Here is a 24,453-nt window from a genome sequence, read left to right on the forward strand (position 1 = left end):
GATGAGAGAGACTGTCTTCATACTGTCGTACCCTGTCAGCAACCTCATTTACAGTCGGTGTACCAGCATCAGATCCTCCCCAGACCGTTGTTGACAAAGTGTGGGAATACACCCATGGTGCACTCTGCACAAACTTTCTCAACAAAGATCATTGCACAGCATTTCATCAGGGTCTATAATCACTTGCCAGTTGCTATAAATCACCTCTCACACAGCCACTTCTCTCAGGTACTTAATACCTTTCTCCGTGCTGGTCCATTTGCTTGGACAGCAATGGATATCATCCCTAAAGGGATACCTGCCCTTTACAGCTGATAGCAGTCGCGTCCGGAGACTGAGAGTGTCTGCCTTTTTCTCCAATCGCTTTATCAATACCACCCTCTGGCCAGTTTCCAGCTGATTGGCCTCTCTGCCGTCTAAGTCTATGGAATGAGCTCCATTGTCCCAGCATCAGAGCAACCAGGAGAAAAGTGGCTCCCCATGATGACGAGTAAAGTCCTCCCTCATATTTCGCAAATCCATCATAGAGAAAGTTGTAATAATTATCTCAACATCTGAGCCCTCATCCTGTGTGTCAACAGGAGAAGTCTGTCTGCTGTTGTGTCTGCCTGAGAAGGACCCTTTCCTGAGCCTGCTGTAAGAGGATGCTTTCCTTTATCTACTCTAGACGGACCCTCTCCTGAACCTTCATCAGAGGAACCCTCTCCTACGCTGTCTGGATTGGCCAGGTCTTGGTCGTAAGGGGAAGGGGAAGGAGCTGCCTTCCTTTTCTGTGTCCTGGTCGCCGGAGCAACTTGTGCTGGATCTGCAAGCATTTGACTAGCAGCAGTGAGCATTGTTGGGACTGGAGCAGTGACAGTGTTTGCTGTCGGGGCTGGAGCAGTGACAGTGATGGCTGTCGGAAGAGCTGGAGCAGTGACAGTGCTGGCTGTCGGAAGAGCTGGAGCAGTGACAGTGCTCGCTGTCGGATCAGCTGGAGCAGTGACAGTGCTGGCTGTCGGATCAGCTGGAGCAGTGACAGAGCTCGCTGTCAGGGCTGGAGCAGTGACAGTGCTCGCTGTCGGATCAGCTGGAGCAGTGACAGTGCTGCCTGTCGGGGCAGCTGGAGCGGTGACAGTGCTGGCTGTCGGGACTGGAGCAGCCATTACCCATACGGTCGGGGCGGGGTCTATGCCATAGACATAGGGTGTGCAGGCAACGCAGTAACTTCTACCACCGGCTGCTGAGTGACCCGGGCCGGGCCAGGCCGGGGTACGGCTTGTGCCGGGGACAGGGCCAGAGGCGGTGTTCTGGCTTTCACGGGTACCGGCAGAGGTGCGCGTCTGGCCATTGCCAGAGCCAGTGGGGGGCAGCCGATGCCACTGGGGCTGATGTCGGCGTGGCCGGGGCCGGGGCTTTCTCTGGGGCCAGTGGCTTGGCTCGGGCCGGGGCTGGTGCCATTTATGTCTCTGCTGTGGCTTTCGCTTGGGCCGGGGCCGGGGCTGGTGGGGCTTGGGTGGTTGTTTGAGTTTCTGCTGTCTGTGATTTCACCTGAGGGGTCCGAGTAGCGATATCGCATGTCACATAATAGTCACTCCTGCACAGATGTTTAACAATAAGCCACCGCTGCAGCACATTCAGGAAAACTGACAACAAAATCATGACCAAACGATAGTGACAATCATTAACTACACAGTCCAAAGGTTTTCCTTCCCCTAGTTCCATTGGTGTCACTTTGGGATAGTCATTAAATGGCAAAGTAAACTTTCCCCGAGTAAAACCAAAAGTGTGATTAGTAACAGAATCCATATGATGCTCGAAATACGCAGGTATCAGTAATCCAAGTAATCATGTTATACATCTGAAGGCAAATCCACACCAACATAAGCAGCTTAGACCACCGCATCCAAACACAAAGACCAAATAAACCATGTATCGTATTTGGCAAATTAAGCACCAGTGCATCAATTAACTTCATACGAGGCTCTCTAAAGGCACGATATAACATTTTGCGTAGGAATGACATGACGTGAGCTGTCTGTTCTCTCTAGGCAAGCTGGAATTCAAACTATATCAGAGTTCTGGTCGAGTTCCATTCATGCCCCACGTTGGGCGCCAATAAATCTGTCGTGGTTTAGGCTGAATTGGCCTAAGACGGTGACAGATACTCTCCCCCCACTTTCTTGCTCCAGGAGAAAAACGGGGAGAGATAAAGAGATTTACGAGTTTAGAAGGAAGTAAACTACTTTAATGAAATGTTAATATTAAAATTTAAAAAAAGGAAATAATGAAATAGATACAATATATACACAACCATACCAAACTCCCAGGATGATGTCACTGGCAGGCACTGGGGAAGTCCCGGACTGGATTCAGCGACGGATGGGAACGGGATTCTAGCTCTGGAGTCAGGAAGGCACAGATTGGGATCAAAGGCATATGAACAGACAGGGTCCTCTTCGGATGTCGGCCATTGAAGAAAGAAGGCTCACCCTTTGGTCCCTCAGCTTTTATACTGAGGATGGGGCAGATGGGATGGAATACACCTGTTGGCCTGGCTTGGGTCATGTCTGCTGTCCGCTCCTCCCCACAGGTGGGACCCCTCCACGCTTTTCCATTTCCGACCCTCCAATGGGACGAATAACGAAATGAGCTGACCTTGTTTGTTATAGCAATAAGTATAAACAAGAGCCTCTCTGCACAGCAATCCTTGGCATGAAGTACAAACATTGGTCTTATCGCTCTGAGAACGAACAGTTTTCTCCACAATATGCTGTTGATTCAGAGAGTTGGAAGAGGCCAAGCTAAGATATAAAATTACTGAACAGAAAGTTGTTGCTATTTTACCTCAAACCGGGACACCCTGGCCAGGTTTAATAATCTCTGGGCTTTAGCTTGCCTAATCTGGTTCCTGGTTGCGTGGGCAGTTTCTCTGTATTCCTCCCAGGATACCTGTCTTTGCTTCCCCCTCTGTAGGACTCCTTTTTGGTTTTGAGTGTGTCCAGGAGCCCCTGGTTCACCCATGAAGCCTCCTGGCTTTTTTGCCTGACTTCTTCTTTGTTGGGATGCATTGCTCCTGAGCTTGGAGGAGGGGATCCTTGAATGCAAACCAGCTTCCTCGGGCCCCTCTCCCCTCCAGTGCTTTATCCCATGGGACCCTACCAAGCAGATCCCTCAAGAGGCCAAAGACTGCTCTCCTGAAGTCCAGGCTACTGAGCTTCTGTGCACCTTCCTCGCTCCCCTAAGGATCTTGGACTCTACCATTTCATGATCATTGCAGCCAAGGCTACCCTTGAGCTTGACAAGGGTAGACAAGGCTACCCTTGAGGCTACCCTTGACCCTTAAGATCATCGAGTCTGATCATCAACCTAACACTGACAAAAACCGTCACTAACCCACGTCCCTCAGTACCACGTCTACCCATCTTAAATACCTCAAGGGATGACAATTTCACCATTCCCCTGGGCAGCCCATTCCAATGCTTGATAACCATTTCTATGTAAAAATTGTTCCTAATATCCAATGTAAACCTCCCCTGACGTACTGGAGGCTGTTTCCTCTTGTCCTATCGCTTGTTACTTGGGAGGAGAGACCAATCCCCACCTTTCTACACCCTCCTTTCGGTCAGCTGTAGGGAGTAAGAAGGTCTCCCCTCAGCCTCCTTTTCTCCAGGCTGAACACCCCCAGCTCCCTCAGCCACTTCTCACAAGACTTGTGCTCCAGACCCCTCACCAGCTTTGCTGGCCTTCTCTGGACAATCTCCAGCACCTCAATGTCTTACTTGTCATGAGGGGCCCGAAACTGAACACAGCAATCAAGGTGGGGCCTCATCAGTACAGGAGAACGATCCCTTCCCTAGTCTTACTCACCACGCTGTTCCTGACACAGGCCAGGATGCTGTTGGCCGCCTTGGCCACCTGGGCACACTGCTGGCTCATGTTCAGCCAACAGTCGACCAACACCCCCAGGTCCTTTTCCACCAGGCAGCTCCAGCCACTCTGCCCCCAGCCTGTGGTGTTCATTGGGTTGGTGTGGACTGAGTGCAGGACCCAGCACTTGGCCTTGTTGAACCTCATCCCACTGGCCTCGGCCCATCCATCCAGCCTGTCCAGATCCCTCTGCAAAGCCTTTCTACCCTCAAACAGGTCGACGCTCCCACCCAACTTGGTGTCATCTGCAAATTTACTGAGGGTGCACTCCATCCCCTCGTCTGGATCATTGATAAAGAGATCCATCCGGCCCCAGCACCCAGCCCTGGGGTACCCCACTCGTGACCGGCCGCCATCTGGATTTAGCTCCATTCCCCACCACTCTCTGGGCCCAGCCTCCAGCCAGTTCTTTCCCAGCGAAGAGTACTCCCATCCAAGCCATGGGCAGCCAGTTTCTCCAGGAGGACACTGTGGGAGACTGTATCAAAGGCTTTACTGAAGTCCAGGTAAACATCCACAGCCTGTCCCTCATCCACCCATCAGACTCTGTCATAGAAGGAGTTCAGGTTCTTGTTCTGTCAATTACTAAACCATCTTTATGTCGCCTGCTCTGAGTGTTTGTGCTGAGCTGCTGGCTTTCACTTTCGTCTCTCTGACTCACTCTCATTTCCAGGAACAGGAGGAGAGGGTCTGGCCGAGGGCACAGGAACAAAGGCTGGAGAGGACCCAGACTGCAGCAAAGCTATTACAGCACAGGGCAGGTGACAAGACAACGGTGAGTGCTTTCCCCTGATGCCTCCTTCCCACCCCGTGCAAGCAGCCCTGGACACTGGGGCTGTGAATGACTCCTCCTGACCCCAGAGGGTGACAGGGAACCCGGCGGGTGGGAGGAGGAAGAGGTGGAAAGGTTTGCTCGGGCTCTGGGATGGAGCAAGGGGAGTGGGTGTCTGGGAGCGAGTGGTCAACCCCCCCATGGCTTTGCATGCAAGTGAGGACTCGCCAAAGCAGGGACCCTGCGCCTGAACCTTTCCTCTCCTCCCTCCTGTGCCGGGAGTGCCCGTGACATGGGGGGCAGGCTCGTGTCCCCCAGCGGCCATCCCCTTGATGTCCCTGGAAGAGGGCAGGGCTGGTGAGGTCCCCAGAGAGGGTTCAAAGCCCAGAAGTGGGCAGTATCCATGAAGCTCCCCGTTGCCGGAGCGAGTCCCGGGGTGTCTGGGAGGTTGCTGTGGGGCAGGTTCTGGGTCTGTGCATGGGATGAGCTGTTGTGCTGCCTCCAGGTCCGAGGGCTTTGCTGGAACCTGGGAGGGTTTGGGAGATGGTGGGGGCTGGTGGTGGTTTAACCCCAGCCACAACTAAGTCCCACACAGCCGCTGTATTGCTACCCCCTGCGGTGGGAGGGGGGAGAGAATTGGAAAGGAAATAGTGAGGAAAGTTGTGGGTTGCCATAAAATCGTTACAAATAACGGATTCTTGGAAAGATAAAACGCCGTGACTCCAAACTCCCCTCCAACCCCCCCTTCCTTCTTCTTCCCCCAGCTTTACGTTGCTGAGCGTGACGTCATATGGTCTGGAATAGCCCCTTGGTCACTTGGGGTCAGCTCTCCTGGCTCCGTCCCCTCCCAGCTTCTTGCCCACCCCCAGCCTACTCGCTGCTGAGGTGTGTGAGGAGCAGAAAAGGCCTCGGGGCTGTGCAAGCGCTGCTCAGCAATAATGAAAATATCCCTCTGTTTTTAACACTGTTTTCATCACAAATCCGGGGTGCTGGAGTGGGGGGAGGGCGTCACTCACGAATGCACGGCTGGAGGAAAGGAGAGATGGAAGCCTTGCACGGGCTTGTGTGCAGCATGCGTGTCCCTGTGAGAGGCACAGCGGGGGGTCAGAGGGGGTTTGATGGGGTTGGGCATAAGATATTAATGAAAGAATTCATAAGCAGCCCCCCTCAGCTTGAATTTCAGCCCCTCAGCTCTCCTTTCCTTGGTGCTGGTGTGAGCATTTGATGCAAAACGTTGTAGCTTGGAAAATGCAGTGGGATGCTAATGAGTGTCCCCCTTTGGACTGTGGGGTGTCCCCAGCTCGTTAACCAGCCCGTCTCGCCCTCTCCTCTGCAGGCTGCCTTTGCTGTCAGCAATGGCATCTGAAATCCACATGCCGGCGCCCATCTGCCTCATTGAGAACAGCCCGAGGAACGGGCTGGTGTTTCAGCAGGAGGCCCTGCAGATGCTGTCAGAGATCACCCAGCCTGTGGTGGTGGTGGCCATCACAGGGCTGTACCGCACTGGCAAGTCCTACCTCATGAACAGGCTGGCTCGTCAGAGGAAAGGTGAGGGAGGTCCCACCCCGGAGGGCCAAGGGACCTGGGTTCTCCTACTCTGTCTTTAACACTGGTCAGGCCCTTGCGTCCTCCCCACAGGTTTCTCCCTGGGCTCCGGCGTGCAGTTCCACACCAAAGGGATCTGGATGTGGTGTGTACCTCACCCGTGCAAGCCTGGACACACTCTGGTGCTGCTGGACACGGAAGGACTGGGCAACGTGGAGAAGGTGCGGAAGGAGCAGCAGCTGCCTTGGTGCATTCCCAGCACTTTGTCACCAAAGTGACCAGAGTCCAGGGGTTCCCAGCACCTAGGGTGACCTTCAGCCTGTGTGCTGGGAAGAGCAAAGGCCAAGGGAAAGGAGGCTGGAGTAGACAAGGTGCCAAATCCCTCTGCTTTTCTGAGTAAGAGCAGCAGAAGAGGAAAGAGGAGCTCAGGGAGCTCTTTGGTCATGAAATGGTCAAGTTTTCAATTCTTAGGGAGGTAAGGAAGGGGGTTAGCAAAACCTCCACCTTGGCCTTCCGGAGGGCGGACTTTAGCCTGTTCAGAGCCCTGGTTGGGAGGGTCCCTTGGGAGATAATCCTGCGGGGCAAAGGGGTCCAGGAAGGCTGGACGCTCTTCGCAAAGGAAATCCAAAAGGCCCAGGAGCAGGCTGTCCCCACGAGGCGCAAAATTAAAGGGCGGGGAAAATGGCCGGCGTGGTTGAGCAAAGAGCTTTTGATGGGACTTAGGGAAAACAGGAGGGTTTACCACCTTTGGATGAAGGGACAAGCAACTCAGGAAGAGTACAGAGATCTTGTTAGGTTCTACAGAGAAAAAATTAGGAAGGCAAAAGCCCAGCTGGAACTCAACCTGGCCATTAATATAAGGGACAACAAAAGAAGTTTTTATAAGTACGTGAACAAAAAGAGAGTCAGGGAGAATCTCCATCCCTTCCTGGATGAGGGGGGGAACATTGCAACCAAGGACGAGGAGAAGGCTGAGATACTTAATGCCTTCTTTGCCTCTGTCTTCAATAGTCGGACCAGCTATCCCCAGGGTGTTCAGCCTCCTGAGCTGGAAGATAAGGATGGAGAGCAGAACAATCCCCCCGTAATCCAGGAGGAAGTAGTTAATGATCTGGTTCTGCACCTGGACACGCATAAGTCTATGGGGCCGGATGGGATTCACCCAAGGGTACTCAGGGAGCTGGCGGGAGAGCTCACCAAGCCTCTCTCCATTATCTATCAACAATCCTGGTTAACAGGAGAGGTACCAGATAACTGGAGGGTGGCCAGTGTGACGCCCATCTACAAGAAGGGCCGGAAGGAGGATCCGGGAAACTATAGGCCTGTCAGCCCGACCTCGGTACCGGGAAAGATCACGGAGAGGATCACCTTGAGTGAGCTCTCACGGCAAGTGCAGGGCAGCCGAGGGATCAGGGCCAGCCAGCATGGGTTTATGAAAGGGAGGTCCTGCTTAACCAACTTGATCTCTTTCTATGACCATGTGACCCGCCTTCTCGATGCGGGGAAGGCTGTGGACGTTGTCTACCTGTATTTTCGTAAGGCCTTTGACACCGTCCCCCACAGCGTTCTCCTGGAGAAGCTGGCGAATCATGGCATAGACAAGTGTACTCTTCACTGGGTAAAAAACTGGCTGAAAGGAGGTTGTAGAGAGGTGGGTGTTGGCCTCTTCTCCCACGTGAATAATGACAGGACCAGAGGAAATGGTCTGAAGTTGTGGCAGGGTTGGACTCGATGATCTCAAATGTCCCTTCCAACCATGAATATTCTGTGATTCTGTGATTGCTAGAGGTGTGTGGGACATCTCTCTTCTGAGGAAGGGCTGAGCATCTTGGGTCTTTTTAGTCTGGAGAAGAGAAGGCTGAGGGGGTTTCTGATCAACACCTATAAATGCTTAAAGGGTGGGTGTCAGGAGGCTGGGGCCAGTCTTTTTCCAGTGGTGCCCAGTGACAGGACAAGAGGGAACGGGCACAAACTTGTACATAAGAAGTTCCATCTAAACATGAGGAGGAACTTCTTCACTTTGAGGGTGGCAGAGCCCTGGACCAGGCTGCCCAGAGAGGTGGTGGAGTCTCCGTCTCTAGAGACGTTCAAAACCCACCTGGACAAGTTCCTGTGCAACCTGTTCTACGAGGACCTGCTTTGGCAGGAGGGTTGGACTAGATGATCTCCAGAGGTCCCTTCCAACCCCATATCATTCTGTGATTCTGTGATTCTGTGAGGTGAGGTGAGCTTGAGCCCACCTGGAGAAAGGGGTGGTGATGGCGTGGGGAGTCTCTCAGTCTCTCCAAAACCTGGTCTTGCCATGGCCTGTTGGAAAGGGGCATTCAGGGTCTGGGCATGTGGGGCTTTGCTCATACTTAGTGGGTCTTGTTGATAAGAGCCAAGGGTTGTTCCTCCAGGGTGACACCAAGAACGACACCTGGATCTTTGTGCTCACCGTACTGCTCTCCAGCACCCTGATCTACAACAGCAGAGGCACCATTGACCAGCAAGCCATGGACCAGCTGCAGTATCCTTGGTGGGACAGCAGCACCAGGGATGGGCTCCTCTCCCGGTGTGCTGGGCGAGGGGTTGACACATCCTAGTTCCTCAAACAGCCTTCTGGTGGTGCCCATGGATGTGCTTTGTGTCCTTAGGAGTGCCACGCTGGGGACCTCTGGGCTGAGGGCTTTTCTCCCGCTTCCTTCTGGTGGTTCCAGGCTGTTCTCTGTCCCCGCAGAGTCTCCTCTCTTGCCCATGCCGTGCTGAGTGGTTGCAGGATGGCCATGCCCCTGCATTCAGAGCTGAGGTCCCTGCTTCCTTAGCCAGCTCCCCAGCTATGTGATGAAGCTGACTGAGCAGGTCAAGTTGAAAGCAGCACCCGGGCAGAGTGAAGAGGAGCAGGAGGATTCAGAAAAAGTTGCCCCCTTCTTCCCGGCTTTTGTCTGGACGGTGCGGGATTTCACCCTGCAGCTGGAGGTGGATGGGAAGGAAATCTCTGAGGACGAATACTTGGAAACCGCACTGAAGTTGAAGGATGGTAAGGGAATGGTGCTGTGCTGCTGGAGACATCCAGCCCCAGACACAGCAGCGTTTCATTGTCAGTCAACAACAGCCCGAGCCTGGGGAACTTGCTCCACGTCCTCTTGCCCCACAGGTAGCAGCTCCGAGATCCAAGGCTACAACCAGCCCCGGGAATGCATCCGCCAGTTCTTTCGGGATCGCAAGTGCTTTGTTTTTGACCAGCCAGCCCACAAGAGGGACCTGGTGCGCTTGGAGGAGCTTCAGGACGATGAGATCGATCCTGAATTCCAGCAGCAGGTGGAGAAATTCTGCAGCCACATCTGGGAAAAATCCCCACCTAAGACCATCCCTGGTGGCCGCATCTTAACAGGGACCTGTGAGTACTGCTGTCCAGAGGGCTGGATGGCCAGCAGCAATTGGGACTGCGTCTGGGGAAGGATCAAATGCCGAGTCAAATGATGCAGGTGGGGAAAGGGAGAGGCTTTCTGCTGGCTGCCCTCCCTGCCTCTGGATTTGGAGCTCCTGGATGTTTCAGGTGGGGTGGGAAAGAGTTAAGAAAAGAAGTTGAGGAAGGCTGTGGCCGGGAGGCAGCAGGGATATGGCAGGAGCCAGGGCCGAGGGGGAGCCAGCATTTTGTTCTGGCTGCAGATCTCTCATCCTTGGTCTTCCTTGGCAGTGCTGGGCAAACTGGCAGAGACCTACGTGGAGACCATCCAGAGCGGGGCGGTGCCGTGCCTGGAGAGTGCGGTGCTGGCCCTGGCAAAGATTGAGAACGCAGCGGCAGTGAAAGAGGCTGTGACGTTGTACCGGGATCTGATGGAGCAGCAGGCGAAGCTGCCGACGGAGACGGTTCAGGAGCTCCTGGATCTGCACAGCCAGTGCGAGCGGGAGACACTGGAGCTGTTCCAGAAACGGGTGTTCGAGGATGACATCTGCTCTTTCCAGGCAGATCTTACAGTAGGTGGTCCCCAGCCCAGCCAGGAGTCCCCCCCGGGACACCGCCATCCCCTGAGCTTTGGGGAGTAGCATGGTCCTGGGGGGACAGGGCTCTCCCTGCCTCCTGCCAGAGGACACTGCTGTGCCCTCTCCAGAGGAGACTCGGTCCCAACGCCTGCTCGCAGCCTTCTCAGACTGTCAGTTGTCCCTGCTGCCCTGCCTCTTCTCCCTAGGTTCAAAAGCTGGGCCGCAAAGGGGACGAGGCTCAGCCCTGCCCGCTCTCTTCCTGCAGCCCACATGTGTCTCTGCCCTGGCTGGAAGCCTGTAGCCTCCCACGCTTCCCCTGTCCTGCTAAGTCTTGTCCCCGTGTTTTTGAAGCCCATGGTCCCTGGCGTGCTCTCTGCTCCTGGGCACCTTGCTCCAGAGATGTCCGTGGGTGCAGAATGGCCTCCCCATCTGTCACCTCCCAGCCGATTACCCCACAGACTGGAGATCCCAGTTGCCATGTCAACAGGGATGATTTTTGCCCAGCATGAGAGCGGTGGCCGCAGCTCAGCCTGGGCTGATGCCTTCCCTCTGCATCTTTCTGGACAGCACCAGGTGGAGGAGATCAAGGACAAGTTCCTCAGGGACAACGAGCAGGCGTCCCGTGACAAGTGCGAGGCTGCTCTCAGGGACCTCTTCCAATATATGGACAGAAAACTCAGTGGTGGTGTCTACAGTGTGCCAGGGGGCTACGAGCTGTTCAAAGGAGACCAGCAGGCACTGGTGGAGAAATATGAGGAAGTGCCTGGCAAGGGGGTGATGGTAGGAACAAGAGCAGCTCCCCTTTAGGGGGAGAGGCTCCATGTCCCATCCCCTTCCCCCAGAAACCATTTTCCCCTGAGCTGCTCTTTCTGTCCTTGACTCCTCTTCTACCTGTGGCCCTACAGGCTGACGCTGTCCTGCAGGAGTTCCTCCAAAGCAGAGAGGCTCTGGGAAAAAACATCCTCAACATAGACCTGGCCCTGGCAGAAAAGGACAAGGAGCTGAAAAGTAAGTTCTGGGCAGGAGAAATGTCACTGCCTGTCAAGGGCCAAGCTCGGTGGTGGGAGACCCCAGTACTCCTTGGGTGCCTGTGGGCTCAGCTCCTGCCCTTGCAGCACCTCTGTTTCTCTGTCCCCAGGTGTGCAAGACCAGTACGAGAGAGATAAGCAGGAGTGGGAGGCCCGGGCGAAGAAGGAGGCTGAAGAAAAGCAGAAGTTGCAGGACCAGGTACGCAGCTTGGAAGAGGAAGTGCTTCGGCTGAGAAAGAAACAGGAGGATGACTCTAAGAAGCAGCGTGAGGAGCACCCAAAGACGGGCAGTCGTAAACCAAAGGTACCAAATGGGAGAGGGCAGGTGTCACGATGTGGCTAGTAGGCAGGAATGCAAAGGGGTCCCAGCTAGGTCCCTTCCACTGCCTCTTGTCTCTGTGCCCCTCTCACTGCACACACCATGCCCTTGCTGACAACCTGACTGTCTTCACAGAAAGAGCGCGGCAATTTCAAGGACGGCTCCGGTGATAAAGGCAGCTCCTTTAGACCAGGGCCGGAACATGGCAACCGCTGGAACAATGCTCTGAACTTGATGGCCTTAGCGGTACGAATGTTGTTATTTGTGGGAATGGTGGTATTTCGTTTTATATTGTGATTTCCAATACTTTCTTCATAACCCCTGAAGTAACACGGTGATAGAGGTGTGTAGTGTCCCTACCTAGAATTCTGTTAAACTTTGAAAGCCTTTCCTGCAAGATGCTTGCCACAGAGTATGGAAGTGACCGCCCCGTTCCCTTGTACCGCACGATCTAGTGCTTTCACGTAGGTCTCCTCCAGGAGAAGATGTTCTCCTCTTCCCTCCCAGAGCACCTGGTCCATCTGAAGGCCCAGGGAACACCTAAAGCCAGGGTGGCCTGGGTCACAGAAAGGCCAACAGGCAGGTCTGGGAGCATTTTGCCATGCTCAGGACATGTCACTGGGGGATGTTACACACCTCTTCCAGAGACCTCCTCACCAGGGCTGTGGGAAACTTGCCAGAGAGAGCCGTGAGCCCACTGGCTGACATCCTGGGCTCACACTTACTGCAGCTGTGGGAAGTAGCACCGAGGTGGTGAGTCAAGCAGGAATCCAGGTGGTGAGCCCTCCCTGGTTTGCTTGGCATCGGTCCTGGGCAGAGTGACCCAGAGGAGAGAGCCCGTGACCCAGGGATCGGTGGATGAAAGCCACCCTCTGCAATGAACCCACCCTGGTCCTTAGCAAGGCTCTTCTCACTTTGAAGCTGTGAGAACGTTCTGGCCATAGGGCTGTCCTGCTCTCTGCTCACTCACCCCATCTCCGTGCTGCTCCCCCTTTGCTCTCTTCAGAGCAAGAGACCCCCAAGTGCCGCTCCCCGAGGGTGTCTGGGGTGATACAGCAAGAGATGGCTGTAGAGGGTTCGTGGGAGGTGTGTGTCCCATTGCACTGCTCTTGGCTGGGACAGAGTGAATGTTCTCCTCAGGTGCCGGTGTGGTTCTGTGTTTTGGATTTGCTGATGAGCCCTCCCTGTTTTAGCTGTCACTGAGCAGTGCCTGCACAGCATCGAGACCTTTGCTGTTTCTCTCCCACGGGCGAGCAGGCTGGGGGTGGGCAAGAAGCTGGGAGGGGACAGAGCCAGGACAACTCAAAGCGATATCCCAGACCTCGTGCCCCCGTGCTCAAGCAATAAAAGGTGGGGGAAAGAGAGAGGGAGGGGATGTTTGGAGTCACAAAGCCACCGCTACGCATGATGGAGCCCTGCTTTCCTGGAGATGGCTGAACACCTGCCTTCCGACGGGAAGGAGCGGAGGGATTCCTTATTTTGCTTTGTTTGCGCAGGCAGCTTTTGCTTTACCTATTAAACTGTCTTTATCTCGACCTCTGAGTTGTCTCACTTTTACCCTTCCCGTTCTCTCCTCCATCCCCAGGTGGTGTGGGGCTTTGGTGCCTGCCGGGGTCACCCCACGTCACTCGTGGACAAAGGGCTTTCCCTCTTCCTACAAGTACAGTTTCAGTGGTTTCATCAGGATGTATTTCAAAATGACAAACATTTTGTTCAGTGTCAAGACAAACCTCTTGGGCCTTAATGGTGTTACTTTCACAAACAAATCCTGGTTGTTCCCACACAGCACACGCGTTCACATCAATGGTTTGCCATTTGTTCCATGTTCTTGGGCCATACTCTGGGTTCTAAGGGTCAGAGCAGAGTTCCAGTGGACTTAATCCCGGCGCAGTGACTGGGTATATGGTGGGTGCCGCAGCATTGCGCGTTGTTAAAACAAAAGCTGTGGCTTTACTGTCAGTGGGGTCATAAGCGAACGTAAGCAAATACCACCAAGACTGGAAATCCTTTTCCAAGGGTTGCATTATCCCAGATTACCTTTCGATCTTGGTGGGCAAGGTGCCCTCATTGCCTTCCCTTAGAAGTGCTGCTGTGGTAGGTTGCACCCAGAGCTGGGAAACATGTATGGCGCAGACTGCACTATAGTTATCATATCGGTTAGCACAAATAATAGCAGTTATCACTCCTCAGAGAAGGATGAGCAAACTCCAGTAGTTAACCCTATCTCCAGGGGAGGTGTGCCGGTATCATTGCCGCTATCATTCCTGGAAAGGGAAAACAACACAAGTCTCGGCAGAGTTTTTTTTAAGGGATGACCCCTGAGTGGCTCAACTTGTTTAACTGCTTGGACTAAAGACAAAAGTCCCTCTTCCCACTTGGAATACCTCTCTTCTGTCTCTTTAAATGCAGTCGAGCTAAACATTTAAGGCCTTTTTGGCCTGGTCTAGAATAGATTGCAATTAATACCGTGTTCTGCAAAACCCCATTCTGATATAATAGGGTCACGGGAGTGTACAGGCCCCAGTGACTGGTATGTTTTTAATTCTTCCGGCTTTGACCGACTCTTCATGTTCTGACTTCCATTTCCACGGTTTTCCCTCACGTAGAAGTGAGTACAGCAGACGAGCAATGATAGAAAATCCAGGTACGGGTTTCCTCCAGTACCTAGTACCCATAAGCTGTTGAATTCTTTCCCGGACTGGGGCACTGCAATTGTCCTGGTTTCCTTAGAGTGTCTGGTGGAATTGCTGCACTACCTGCAATCTAAGAAGTATCTAAAAATTTTACTTCTCTACTTGGTCCCTGGCATTTTTCAGGTGGAAACCCACCTTCTGCCACACTGCTGCTGCCGCTCTCCCCAGCCTTTCAGGGGAAGGTCCTCCGATCAGAATATCATCTACGTATTGGCAGGTTTCACATCCCGAGGAAGTGGCACTGTCTGTAAAAGTTCAGCAAGCGCAGCATGAACAACGGTGGGTGAACGTTTGTAGCCCTGTGGGAGTCTGGTAAAGGTATATTGTATACCCTCCCACGGAAAAGCCAGTTCCTCTTTACCCTCCTCCTGCAAGGGGACATAAAGACCATATCTCTGGCATCCAGCACTGCCATCCTTGGGTGTGCAGCTGCCTGTAGCGTGGCTGTTAAAGCTGTAATATTGGGTACTGTAGCCACTAGGGGTGATGTGTTGGCGTAACAATACACGATGGTATATTCTATGCTGATAATCCATTCTCAGATGCCATCTCCCATGTCATTTTCAGACTAGCCAGACGGGTGAATAATACAGAGGGTGAGGAAATAACGTGCTGTTTTTCTAAGTCTGCTATTGCATCTGGAATTCCATTTTGTGCTGCAGCAGCAATCGGATCCTGCCGTATCTGGTAATTCTGGGCTGCGCAGAGTGCATGCACTGAAGACTCCCGATTTCTACCGAGGGTGGGGTTGGTTCTTTTACCAAAGGACCACACATTGCAGTCCCGCAGGCACCAGTTTTCTCCAGTCAAAACATCAAGCCCCAGAATATTTTCATTGCGCTTTTTAACCCCAAAGCGAGCAGACAACATGCGCTCCTCTCCCGGAAGACATCAACTATTTTTTGTGGTTTGGCAAAACCCACTTCCTCTGTTTAACCTCGTGAGTTTAACTCTCCGCTGTGGGGGTCACGTACCCAGCTTCTTGGCATCCTGTTGTGTTAGCATTGCAATGCGTGCTCCCGTATCTCTTAGAAATGTCACCAGTTGTCATGAAGGACCAACTGGAACAGAACATAAGCTCCTCCTTCATTTAGTGGCTTTAATTTTGAATAATCTGCCGTGGCAGATATCGGGGTATGACAGGATTCTCTGCATGTGTGCATGGCCTGTATGCAGACGGCTTTCATGACAGCAGTGGAGAGCTCGCTTAGGGAATGGATGGGAGTTATGGAAGGTTCACCTCGTTCCAAGGCATCTATTCCCCCAGCCCAGTAGACTACCCTGCTGGTGACAAAATGGACCTCATTCACCGGGTCAGTTCCTGGGTTTAAGAAAACTCCTGGACCTCAAAAACCGTTTGCTTTGTCTTCACTCAGACGCTGCTGCTCGGGCGGCCACAAATATTCAGTTTCAGTTTCACCTCTTTCTGCCGTATTCCTCTTGTAAATTTGGGTTTATTTTATTTATTTATTTGGGCTGGAGCCTATTTCTCCAGCCTGTCGAGGCCCCTCTGGACGGCAGGACAACCCTCTGGTGTATCAGCCACTCCTCCCAGTTTGGTGTCATCAGCAGCCGTGCTGAGGGAACACTCTGCCCCATCATCAGGATCATTCATGAGGGTTTTGAGCAGGATTGGACCCAGCGTCGATCCTTGGGTACACTGCTAGTTAGTGGCTTCCAACCAGACTTCGCGTCACTGATCACCACCCTCTGGGCCCAGACTTTCAACCACTTCTCAGTCCACCTCGTTGTCTGCTCATCCAGCCCAGACTTCAACAGCTTCTCTAGGAGCATCTTAGGGCAGACAGTGTCAAAAGCCTGGCAGAAATCCAGGCAGACAGTAACCACTGCTCTCCCCTTGTCTACAAAGGCAATCGTTTAATTGGAGAGGGTTGTCGGGTCAGTCAAGCAGGACTTTCCCTTGGTCAATCCGTGATGACTACGCCAATGATTTTCTTGCTGTTCCTGTGCCTGGAAATGGTTTCCAGGATTCGCTGTTCCATCGTGTTCTCATGGATCAAGGTGAGGCTGACTGGTCTGTACATCCCCGGGTCCTCCTTCTTGCCCTTCTTGAGGACAGGACTGACATTTGATTTCCTCCAGACTTTGGGCGCTTCTCCAGTCCCAAGCCCCCAAGAGGGGCCTTGCAGTGACATCTGCCAGCTCCCTCAGCGCCCATGGGAGCATCCCATCAGGGCCCATGGACTTCCCTATGTTCTGTTTGATTGGGTGTTCCCTGACCAGATCCTCTTCCACTGTTACATCTTCCTTTCTCCAACCTTTCCCCCTTATCTCTTGGATCCCTGAAGGTGGCTCTGGCTCGTAAAGGCTGAGGTGAAGAAGGCATTCAGTACCTCAGCCTTTCCTATGTCCTGTGTCACAGGGTCCCCTGCCTCATCCACCAGCGAGCCCACATTTTTCCTCATGTTCCTTTTATCACCCATGTACTTACTGAGGACCACCTTGTGGCCTCTGACATCTCTACCTGGATTCATCTCTCCTTGGGCTTTGGCTTTCCCAGCCCTGTCTCTGTGCGCTTGGACAATGTCTCTCTATTCCTCCCAGGCTTCCTGTCTCTGTTTCCACCCTCTGTGTGCTTCCTTTTTGTGGTTGAGTTTTGCCAGGCCATCCTTGGTCATCCCTGTGGGCATTTTCACCTCATTTCCTGTACATAAATTTATGTAGCTGCAGTGAATTAGCTTTGGCATTGTAGGGATGTCCATGAGACAAGTGCCACTACAGTCAATGGAGTTCTAGAAAATACAGCTGATGGAGAATCTAAGGAGAGAGACTGAGCTCTCCCTGGGGCACATGGCTCCATATGGTCAGCTGAATACTTCAAGAGGCTCCCATGAACATAATGAACTGGAACAGATTCTGTTGTGAATAAAATTAGGCATCCTGTGTCACTTCACAGAGAATCAGAGACTCCTAGAGCAGTTCAGGTTGGAAGAGACCTCGAAAGATCATCTGGCCCAACATTTTGTGGGAAAGGAACCCTAGGTGAGATTATCTGTCACCCTGTCCAATTGTATCCTGAAAACCTCCAGTGATGGGGACTCAACCACGTCCCTGAGGAGGTTGTTCCACTGAATGATTGTTCTCACTCTAAAAAATTTCTTTCATATGTCGAGAGGAAACTTTTCCTTGTACAACTTGTACCTACTGCCCTTTGTCTTCTCCATGGGATCCCCGTGAAGACAGAGCCTCCGTCCTCTCTGTAGACAGCCTTTAAGTACTGTTAATTTGGACAAAGCAATGCACCACCAGCTTCCCAGAAGACGCCCCCCGATGTTATCCTGTCTCTAAGAACTATTCCATCAGAGCTACCTGCATATATCTTGGACCGCCTCTGGCACCTCAGAAATCACCTGGTGTTTCAGCTGAACAGCTCACTCCTGGCCTCCATGTCCTGTAATGAACAGTGCAGGTGAGGAAAGCAGCTCACATGCAGGTGCCTATTTTGTGCACACCTGAATTGAGGCAAGTGGAATCCCACCTGCTGAGGGTTTGTGGCAGGCATGGGAGGGAGCTGAGTCCCCTTCTAGCCCCAGAATCCCAAACCCAGAATGCGATAACTCGGTTGACTCAGCTGAATCACTCCCCTCAGGTTGGGTAAATTACCTGGTTACAAGGTCCCTCCTTGTAACCTCCCTGGTTTTCTTTCACAAATCAGGGAAAATAAAAGTTGATTCTCATGCCCAACTCTGTCTCTGATAGGAGAAATGACACTTCTGGAAATGAGTGTCTTTTCCCAGCTGAGGAACATCAGTGGTTGCTTCAGCCTGTTTCACGGCAGCTTCCCCTGGAGCCCCAGGGACACCTGGAGTGACCCCAGAGGGAACAGCAAAAGTGGAGCCTTGGGCTGTTCCTCTGCTGCTGAGCTGGGCCGGGCTCCTGGGATGGAGGGAGCTCATGGCCATGGGGCAGCGCTGCAGAGAGACAGCTCTGCCCAGGAGCAGCTCCTCTGCCAAGCGCAGCAGGGCTGGGGGCACTGCCTGCAAGCACCGAGGGGAGAGGAGGGGCAGGGAGAGGTTAAAGGCAGTGTGGGGTGGGAGGATGCTGAGAGCTCACTGTGGGAAAAATCTTCCCAGCCCTCTACGTGGTAAGTCTGTGGGTGCAGGGCAATGAAGCTGTGATTCCTGGAGGAATCTCCTAAAGCTGGCAGGGATCATATGGGATCTGCAGTGTGTAGGTGGTTAGGGTCTGGCGACCGGAAGATATCGCGTTGTACGGAAAGAGAGGGCCCCTCCTACGTAAGCGGACGGAAGTGACGTCGCAGACCCAGGCTATATAATGCCATGCCACCTATCAATAAACGCCATTTGCCGTCCACCATATTGGTGTCAGCGTGCTGATGGACCGAGCGGCCTGGGGTTGGTCGCCGTGCCGTTCCTGAACCAGGTCGCCACGCCTGCAACAGGCAACAAGTGGTGCCGAAACCCGGGAATCGTCGCCTGGATTCGGGTGAACGGCAGCCGGAGCGGCTGGACCAGCCCGGCAGGGAAGGTCGCGGGGGGACGCTCCCGGATCAGGACCAACAAGGAGGATGGAAACCCTTGTGAAGGTCGTATCCCAATTACATAAGCAGTGGGGAATTGATTGTAAGCCCAAGGATTTTACTCTCGCCGTTGCGAGGCTTTTATATCTTGGGGTCGTTAATGAGCCGGTGGATATATTCCACCCAGAAGTGTGGGATGAATGCACTAAAGCACTAGCTGAGGAGACGATGTCTTCGGGTAGTGGGAAATATCTTAAATCATGGGGGAGAGTCGTGCAAGCTCTGCAGAAAGCCACGCAAGAGCAGGGGACCTGGAGGGCGGCAAGGGACTGTTTGTCGGTCACCCCGAGGTCGGGAGCCGGGGCAGCCGCACGGACTCTGCACCCCCCAGAGGACGGCGATCCCGCTGAGCCTGCGGACTTGTGGGGGGGCGATGCGCCCCCGCGGTCCCCGAGTCCCGTCCCGCTCACGGAGGGACAAAATCAAACAAAATCCTTCTGGGGCAAATTAGCTGAGGAAGCCAGGGGTGCCGCGGTGAAATCAGAGTCTGAGGACGTGTGGGAGAGACCACCGCCCTACGCGCCCCAGCTCGGCGCCGAACAACAAAGCTGGGGGCGGGGTGAGGATGCCCCCGGCGGGAACAGGCGGGAAGCGCCAAATTCAATAAGCGCGCGCAAACAGGAGGGGGAGGAGAACGAGAAGAAGAGCGGCGAGGGCGGCCGCGGAGAAGAGGGGGGCGTGAACGAGGGGCCGAGAGCCAATCAGAGCGACCGTCTAAAACAATGCCCTTATAGGGCGAACACCCTGCCGAGCGGAAGGCGGGGCGAGCTGAGAGGGACGGAACGGCCCCCCCGCAAGGGAAGTGGGCGGGGCCAGAGCCCAACAAAAGCGCACTGGAACCCGGAAGTGATCGGTCAGTCGAGTTCCGACTCCGAGTCAGGCACTTCCTGGGACGAGTGGCTCGCAATCGATTCAAGCTCAGAGGAGGAGGACATAAGGGCGAACAGACACAAAAGCCGAAATATCCCCATTCCCAATGAAGAGGAACCGCGAAGGGGAAAAACTCCCCTCACGGACTGGAGAAAAATAAAGATCGCATGCGCTGATTGGGCCCCATCGGCTGCACTAGCATTCCCGGTCCGAGTGACGGATGGGGGACAAAGAGTCCACTCCCCTATAAATCCTAAAGATATACAAGCAATTGTTAAAGCAATCGCAGACAAAGGGCATAATTCTGCCATGGTTTCCACCCTCATAGATGGGGTTTTCAGGGGAGACGATATGCTCCCGTTTGACATAAAACAAACTTGCAGACTGATCTTTGACGGGGCAGGGATGATTGTTTTTAAACAAGAATGGGAGGACAACTGCACAAAACAACTAGCCCGAATAACCGGGGCAGACCATCCACTACACGGCTCCAGCCTGCAGAGGCTAATGGGTACAGACCCAACAATGATTACCCCCCACGCACAAGCTCAGGGCTTGCGGGCCCATGAAGTTATGACAACTACTCGTGCGGCCAGAGAAGCTATTCGTGTAGCCTTTAGAGTTGTTGCCAAGCCATCACCATGGTCTACAATAAAGCAAAATGAAAGTGAGAGCTTTACACAATTTGTAGATCACCTCCAGGCAGCGGTCGATTCCTCGACCCTGCCCGTGGAAGCAAAAGGCCCGGTTGTAGCAGACTGCCTACGTCAGCAGTGCAATTCGAAAACCAAAGAAATCCTACGATCTCTGCCAGCAGGGTCAAGCATCACGGACATGATTAAGCATGTCACGAATGAAGAGCATCTAGCCCCGATTCAAGTGGCTGTTAGCACTGCAATAGCCAATGTGATGGCATGTTTTAAATGTGGCCAGGTGGGCCACATGGTGGCAAACTGCCCTCGGTTGGGGGACCCGTCAACGGCGCTCCCCCCATGCCAGAATCGATCTAGAGGACCGTGTTGGGCTTGTGGAAAGAAAGGACATTTCGTTAAGGGATGCAGAACTAAAATTCAGGGAAACGGGAGGGGGAGAGGGCACCTGGGCCGCGCACAGCCTTCTCCCACTTGGGATATGAGGCGGCCCAGCTATACCAGCCCCAGATGGGGCGGGGAGCCCTTGAATTCATTGCCCCCTCGAGGAGCGACCAACTTTATGGCTCAACCGATAGTCCAACCGAGTCAGCCCTTATCTCAGGAACAGCAAGGACCACCCCTTGGGGGCGGGACCCTAGGGTGGCCCTGGCAATAAAGTGTGACAACCCGCCAGTGGTGTGGGGGATCTGTTCTCTTTATAATACCCCCAGTGACACTACCATTAAAGTCCCCTTTTTGATTGACACCGGAGCAGATGTTACAGTTCTTCCTGAGATGCACTGGCCCCCATTTTGGAAATTGGAAGATGCCCCCATGGTAGGTGGAGTCGGAGGATTAACACGAGCTCGGAAGAGCGCTCAATTGATAGCGATTACGCTTTACACTGAAAAGGGACCGGAGAAAACCATCAACCTTTTTCCATATGTCATGTCAGGAGTCCCACCCCTGCTGGGAAGGGACGCTCTAGCCCTATTAAATGCCAGGGTGACAAATTTATCTTAAGGGCCACTGCCGTACACCCACTTCCACCGATTAGACTGATATGGAAATCGTCCGACCCAGTGTGGGTCGAGCAGTGGCCCCTGTCAAAGCCTCGAATGGATGCTCTTCTTGAGCTAGTCGACCGCGAGCTACAACGAGGTCACATAGAGCCTTCTACCAGCCCATGGAACACCCCGGTTTTTGTAATACCCAAGCGAATGGGTGAGGGGTTTCGCCTCCTCCATGACCTACGTGAAGTAAACAAGAGAATTCAACCAATGGGTCCTGTCCAAACGCTGTTGCCCATGAACTCTATGATACCGGAAGGACAACCTTGCGCTGTCCTCGATATTAAAGACTGTTTCTTTTCAATACCCCTGCATGAGGAGGATAAGGAACGGTTTGCCTTTTCCATCGTGTTCCCAAATAGCCAACGCCCCAACTTGCGTTTCCAGTGGAAAGTGTTGCCCCAAGGAATGGTTAACTCACCCACTATCTGCCAAGTCACGGTAGATCGGGCGTTAGCACCAGTTCGACGCAGCGACCCGACTGCGACTATCATTCAATATATGGATGATATTTTGATCGCCGCACCATCAGGGAGCCAAGTGGACCAGCTGGTGTCAACAGTTTCAGAAACTTTAAAAACTAACGGGTTTGAAATCGCGAGTGCAAAAATTAAAAGAGGACCATGCGTAAGTTTTTTGGGAGTGAACATCATGGGCTCCTATATAACCCCCCCCCAAATGAAAATCTGTCGGAACATCAAGACACTCCACGATATGCAACAGTTAGTAGGGTCCCTGCAATGGCTCCGCAATGTCGTTTTGATTCCTCCGGAAATCATGACTCCTCTATACAATCTTTTAAAAGGAAAGAAACCATGGGAACAAAAGACCCTAACGACAGAAGCAATGAACTCCCTTGACTTTATCGAGCAACAGATGTCGTCAAGCTCACTCGCCAGATGGAACCCAAATGTACCACTTGATCTGTACGTACATTTTACGAAAGGCGGGGGAGTAGGGGCACTGGCCCAGGGCCCCCCTGAAAAAGCTCAGCCAATACAATGGATAGTCCTAGGGAAACCGTCATGTGCATTCTCCCCAGGAGTCGAGTGCCTCAGTAACCTTATCATGAAGGGCAGAAAACTCGCCCTAAGACATCTGGGTATTGAACCCACCAAAATATACCTACCCTTCCGCAAACAACTCCCAACGCAATCAGTGGCAATGTCAGAGTATCTAGCTATAGCCCTTGTCGGATTTAGTGGAGAAGTCCAGTATGCCACAAAGCCTCCCTGGACTCAAATGCTGACAATTGTCGACATCGACCTTCCACAGAAGGTCATGGATCGGCCCCAGTCAGGACCAACGGTCTTCACAGACGCATCTTCAGCGACCTCGACTGCGGCAGCAGTAGGGCAATCGGGAGGAGAATGGCACTGCATTAAAATGACCGATTGTGCACTTTCAGTTCAACAGCTGGAAGCAGCGGCCGTAGTACTAGCGTGTGGACTGTTCCCAACAGAACATCTCAACATAGTAACTGATTCAATGTTTGTGGCCAAGCTTTGCTTAGCCATGTCAGGGCCCGGCGTGTCAACATCCACAGCAGCCTTAATGCTAGAAGAAGCACTTTTTTCCCGAAAAGGTACCATATCAGTCATCCACGTCAACAGCCACAACCCAATTAAAGGGTTTTTCCAAACCGGTAATGACAAAGCGGACACCGCAGCAAAAGGATTGTGGACACTAAGAGATGCCCGCCAACTACACGAATCCCTCCACATTGGAGTGGAGTTTCAGCCACCGATGCGAAACATATAGTAGCTACGTGTCCCCACTGTCAAAAAGCACCACTGTGGTCTAGTGGAGTCAATCCCAGAGGTCTCAAAGCCTCCGAGGTGTGGCAGACGGATTTTACACTCTGTCAGCTGCTGAAACCTCGAGCATGGCTAGCGGTAACCATAGACACATATAGCGGGATGATCGTAGCTACACAACACCTTAAAACCGACTCCAAAGCAACCATCCAACATTGGCTGACAGCCATGGCGTGGCTCGGCGTCCCTAATCAGATTAAAACGGACAACGGTCCGAATTTTGTATCTAAATCAGTCCAAGCATTTGCTCTGAAATGGGGTATTACTCTAATACACGGCATCCCGTATAATAGCACGGGACAGGCCATAGTCGAACGAGCAAACCAAACTCTGAAATCTAAATTGGAGGTATTAGCAAAAACAGAAGGCTTTACCAACACTGTTCCCTCAGGAGACCAGGCATGCTTGCTAGCGACTGCCTTATTAGCATTAAACCAGTTCCCCAGGGGAGAGGAGAGGAATAGCCCAGCCCAAAAACACTGGGCCACTCGAGCGCTAGAAGAAGGCCCGTCGGTCATAGTCAGAAATGAGCTGGGAGACTGGGAACAAGGGTGGAAATTAGTTCTGACAGGGCGAGGGTACGCCGCGGTCAGAAAAGATGGCAAAATCAAATGGTGTCCACTTAAGTCTATTAAACCGGACCTTCAGAATAAAACTAACGAAAACTGTGAGTTTCTGTTTACAGGACCGGATCATCAGACACCCCTGTAACCCGTATACCCCGAGGACGAGAGAAGTCGACAAACCAGCAAGCGTCCAGTCTAAGCCTGGGAGTCCCTGCACACTAAACAGGCTCGTGTCGTTTGTCACAAGCCGGCTAGAAAACGTTGTTACGTTGGTAGAACACCAACAGCTGCTTTGAGAATGTATTTACTCTGTTTACTCCCGGTTATCCCTAGTTACCTCAGGTTACACCCCATTATTACCAGTTACCCCCGAGTTCTTACCTGTTTACGATACCTCATGTTTTATTTAAGTTTACGATGTATGTTTTCTAAGATTGTTATATGGAGTTAAAACAAGAAAAGTTTTTGGGAATACTGTACTTTGGCGTGCATAGGGAGGGGGGAAATGTAGGTGGTTAGGGTCTGGTGACCGGAAGATATCGCGTTGTACGGAAAGAGAGGGCCCCTCCTATGTAAGCGGACGGAAGTGACGTCGCAGACCCAGGCTATATAATGCCATGCCACCTATCAATAAACGCCATTTGCCGTCCACCATATTGGTGTCAGCGTGCTGATGGACCGAGCGGCCTGGGGTTGGTCGCCGTG

The 24,453-nt window shown here is 52.9% G+C and overlaps 1 protein-coding gene across 1 annotated transcript; it reads left to right on the forward strand.

The window, feature by feature from the left end:
- The first annotated feature begins 5,979 nt into the window (after nt 1–5,979).
- On the forward strand, nt 5,980–11,994 carry LOC141476507 (guanylate-binding protein 1-like). Its single transcript, XM_074165200.1, has 11 exons — nt 5,980–6,229; nt 6,320–6,447; nt 8,626–8,735; nt 9,043–9,245; nt 9,363–9,605; nt 9,906–10,186; nt 10,760–10,972; nt 11,098–11,200; nt 11,331–11,524; nt 11,675–11,785; nt 11,938–11,994. Exons 1-11 carry the CDS (start codon nt 6,037–6,039, stop codon nt 11,992–11,994), a joined length of 1,836 nt encoding a protein of 611 aa, XP_074021301.1. The 5' UTR covers nt 5,980–6,036.
- The last annotated feature ends 12,459 nt before the right edge of the window (nt 11,995–24,453 follow it).

Source organism: Numenius arquata, chromosome 37 (assembly GCF_964106895.1).
Source record: "Numenius arquata chromosome 37, bNumArq3.hap1.1, whole genome shotgun sequence".
In the NCBI taxonomy this organism is placed as follows: domain Eukaryota; kingdom Metazoa; phylum Chordata; class Aves; order Charadriiformes; family Scolopacidae; genus Numenius; species Numenius arquata.

What these genes read in the sequence shown, in the direction of transcription:
- LOC141476507 (XM_074165200.1), top strand. Translation starts at nt 6,037, where the DNA reads ATGGCATCTGAAATCCACATGCCGGCGCCCATCTGCCTCATTGAGAAC. An exon ending in AAAGGACAAGGAGCTGAAAA is followed by an intron (nt 11,201 to 11,330) that starts GTAAGTTCTGGG and finishes CTCTGTCCCCAG; the next exon opens with GTGTGCAAGACCAGTACGAG. An exon ending in TGAACTTGATGGCCTTAGCG is followed by an intron (nt 11,786 to 11,937) that starts GTACGAATGTTG and finishes CTTTCCTGCAAG; the next exon opens with ATGCTTGCCACAGAGTATGG.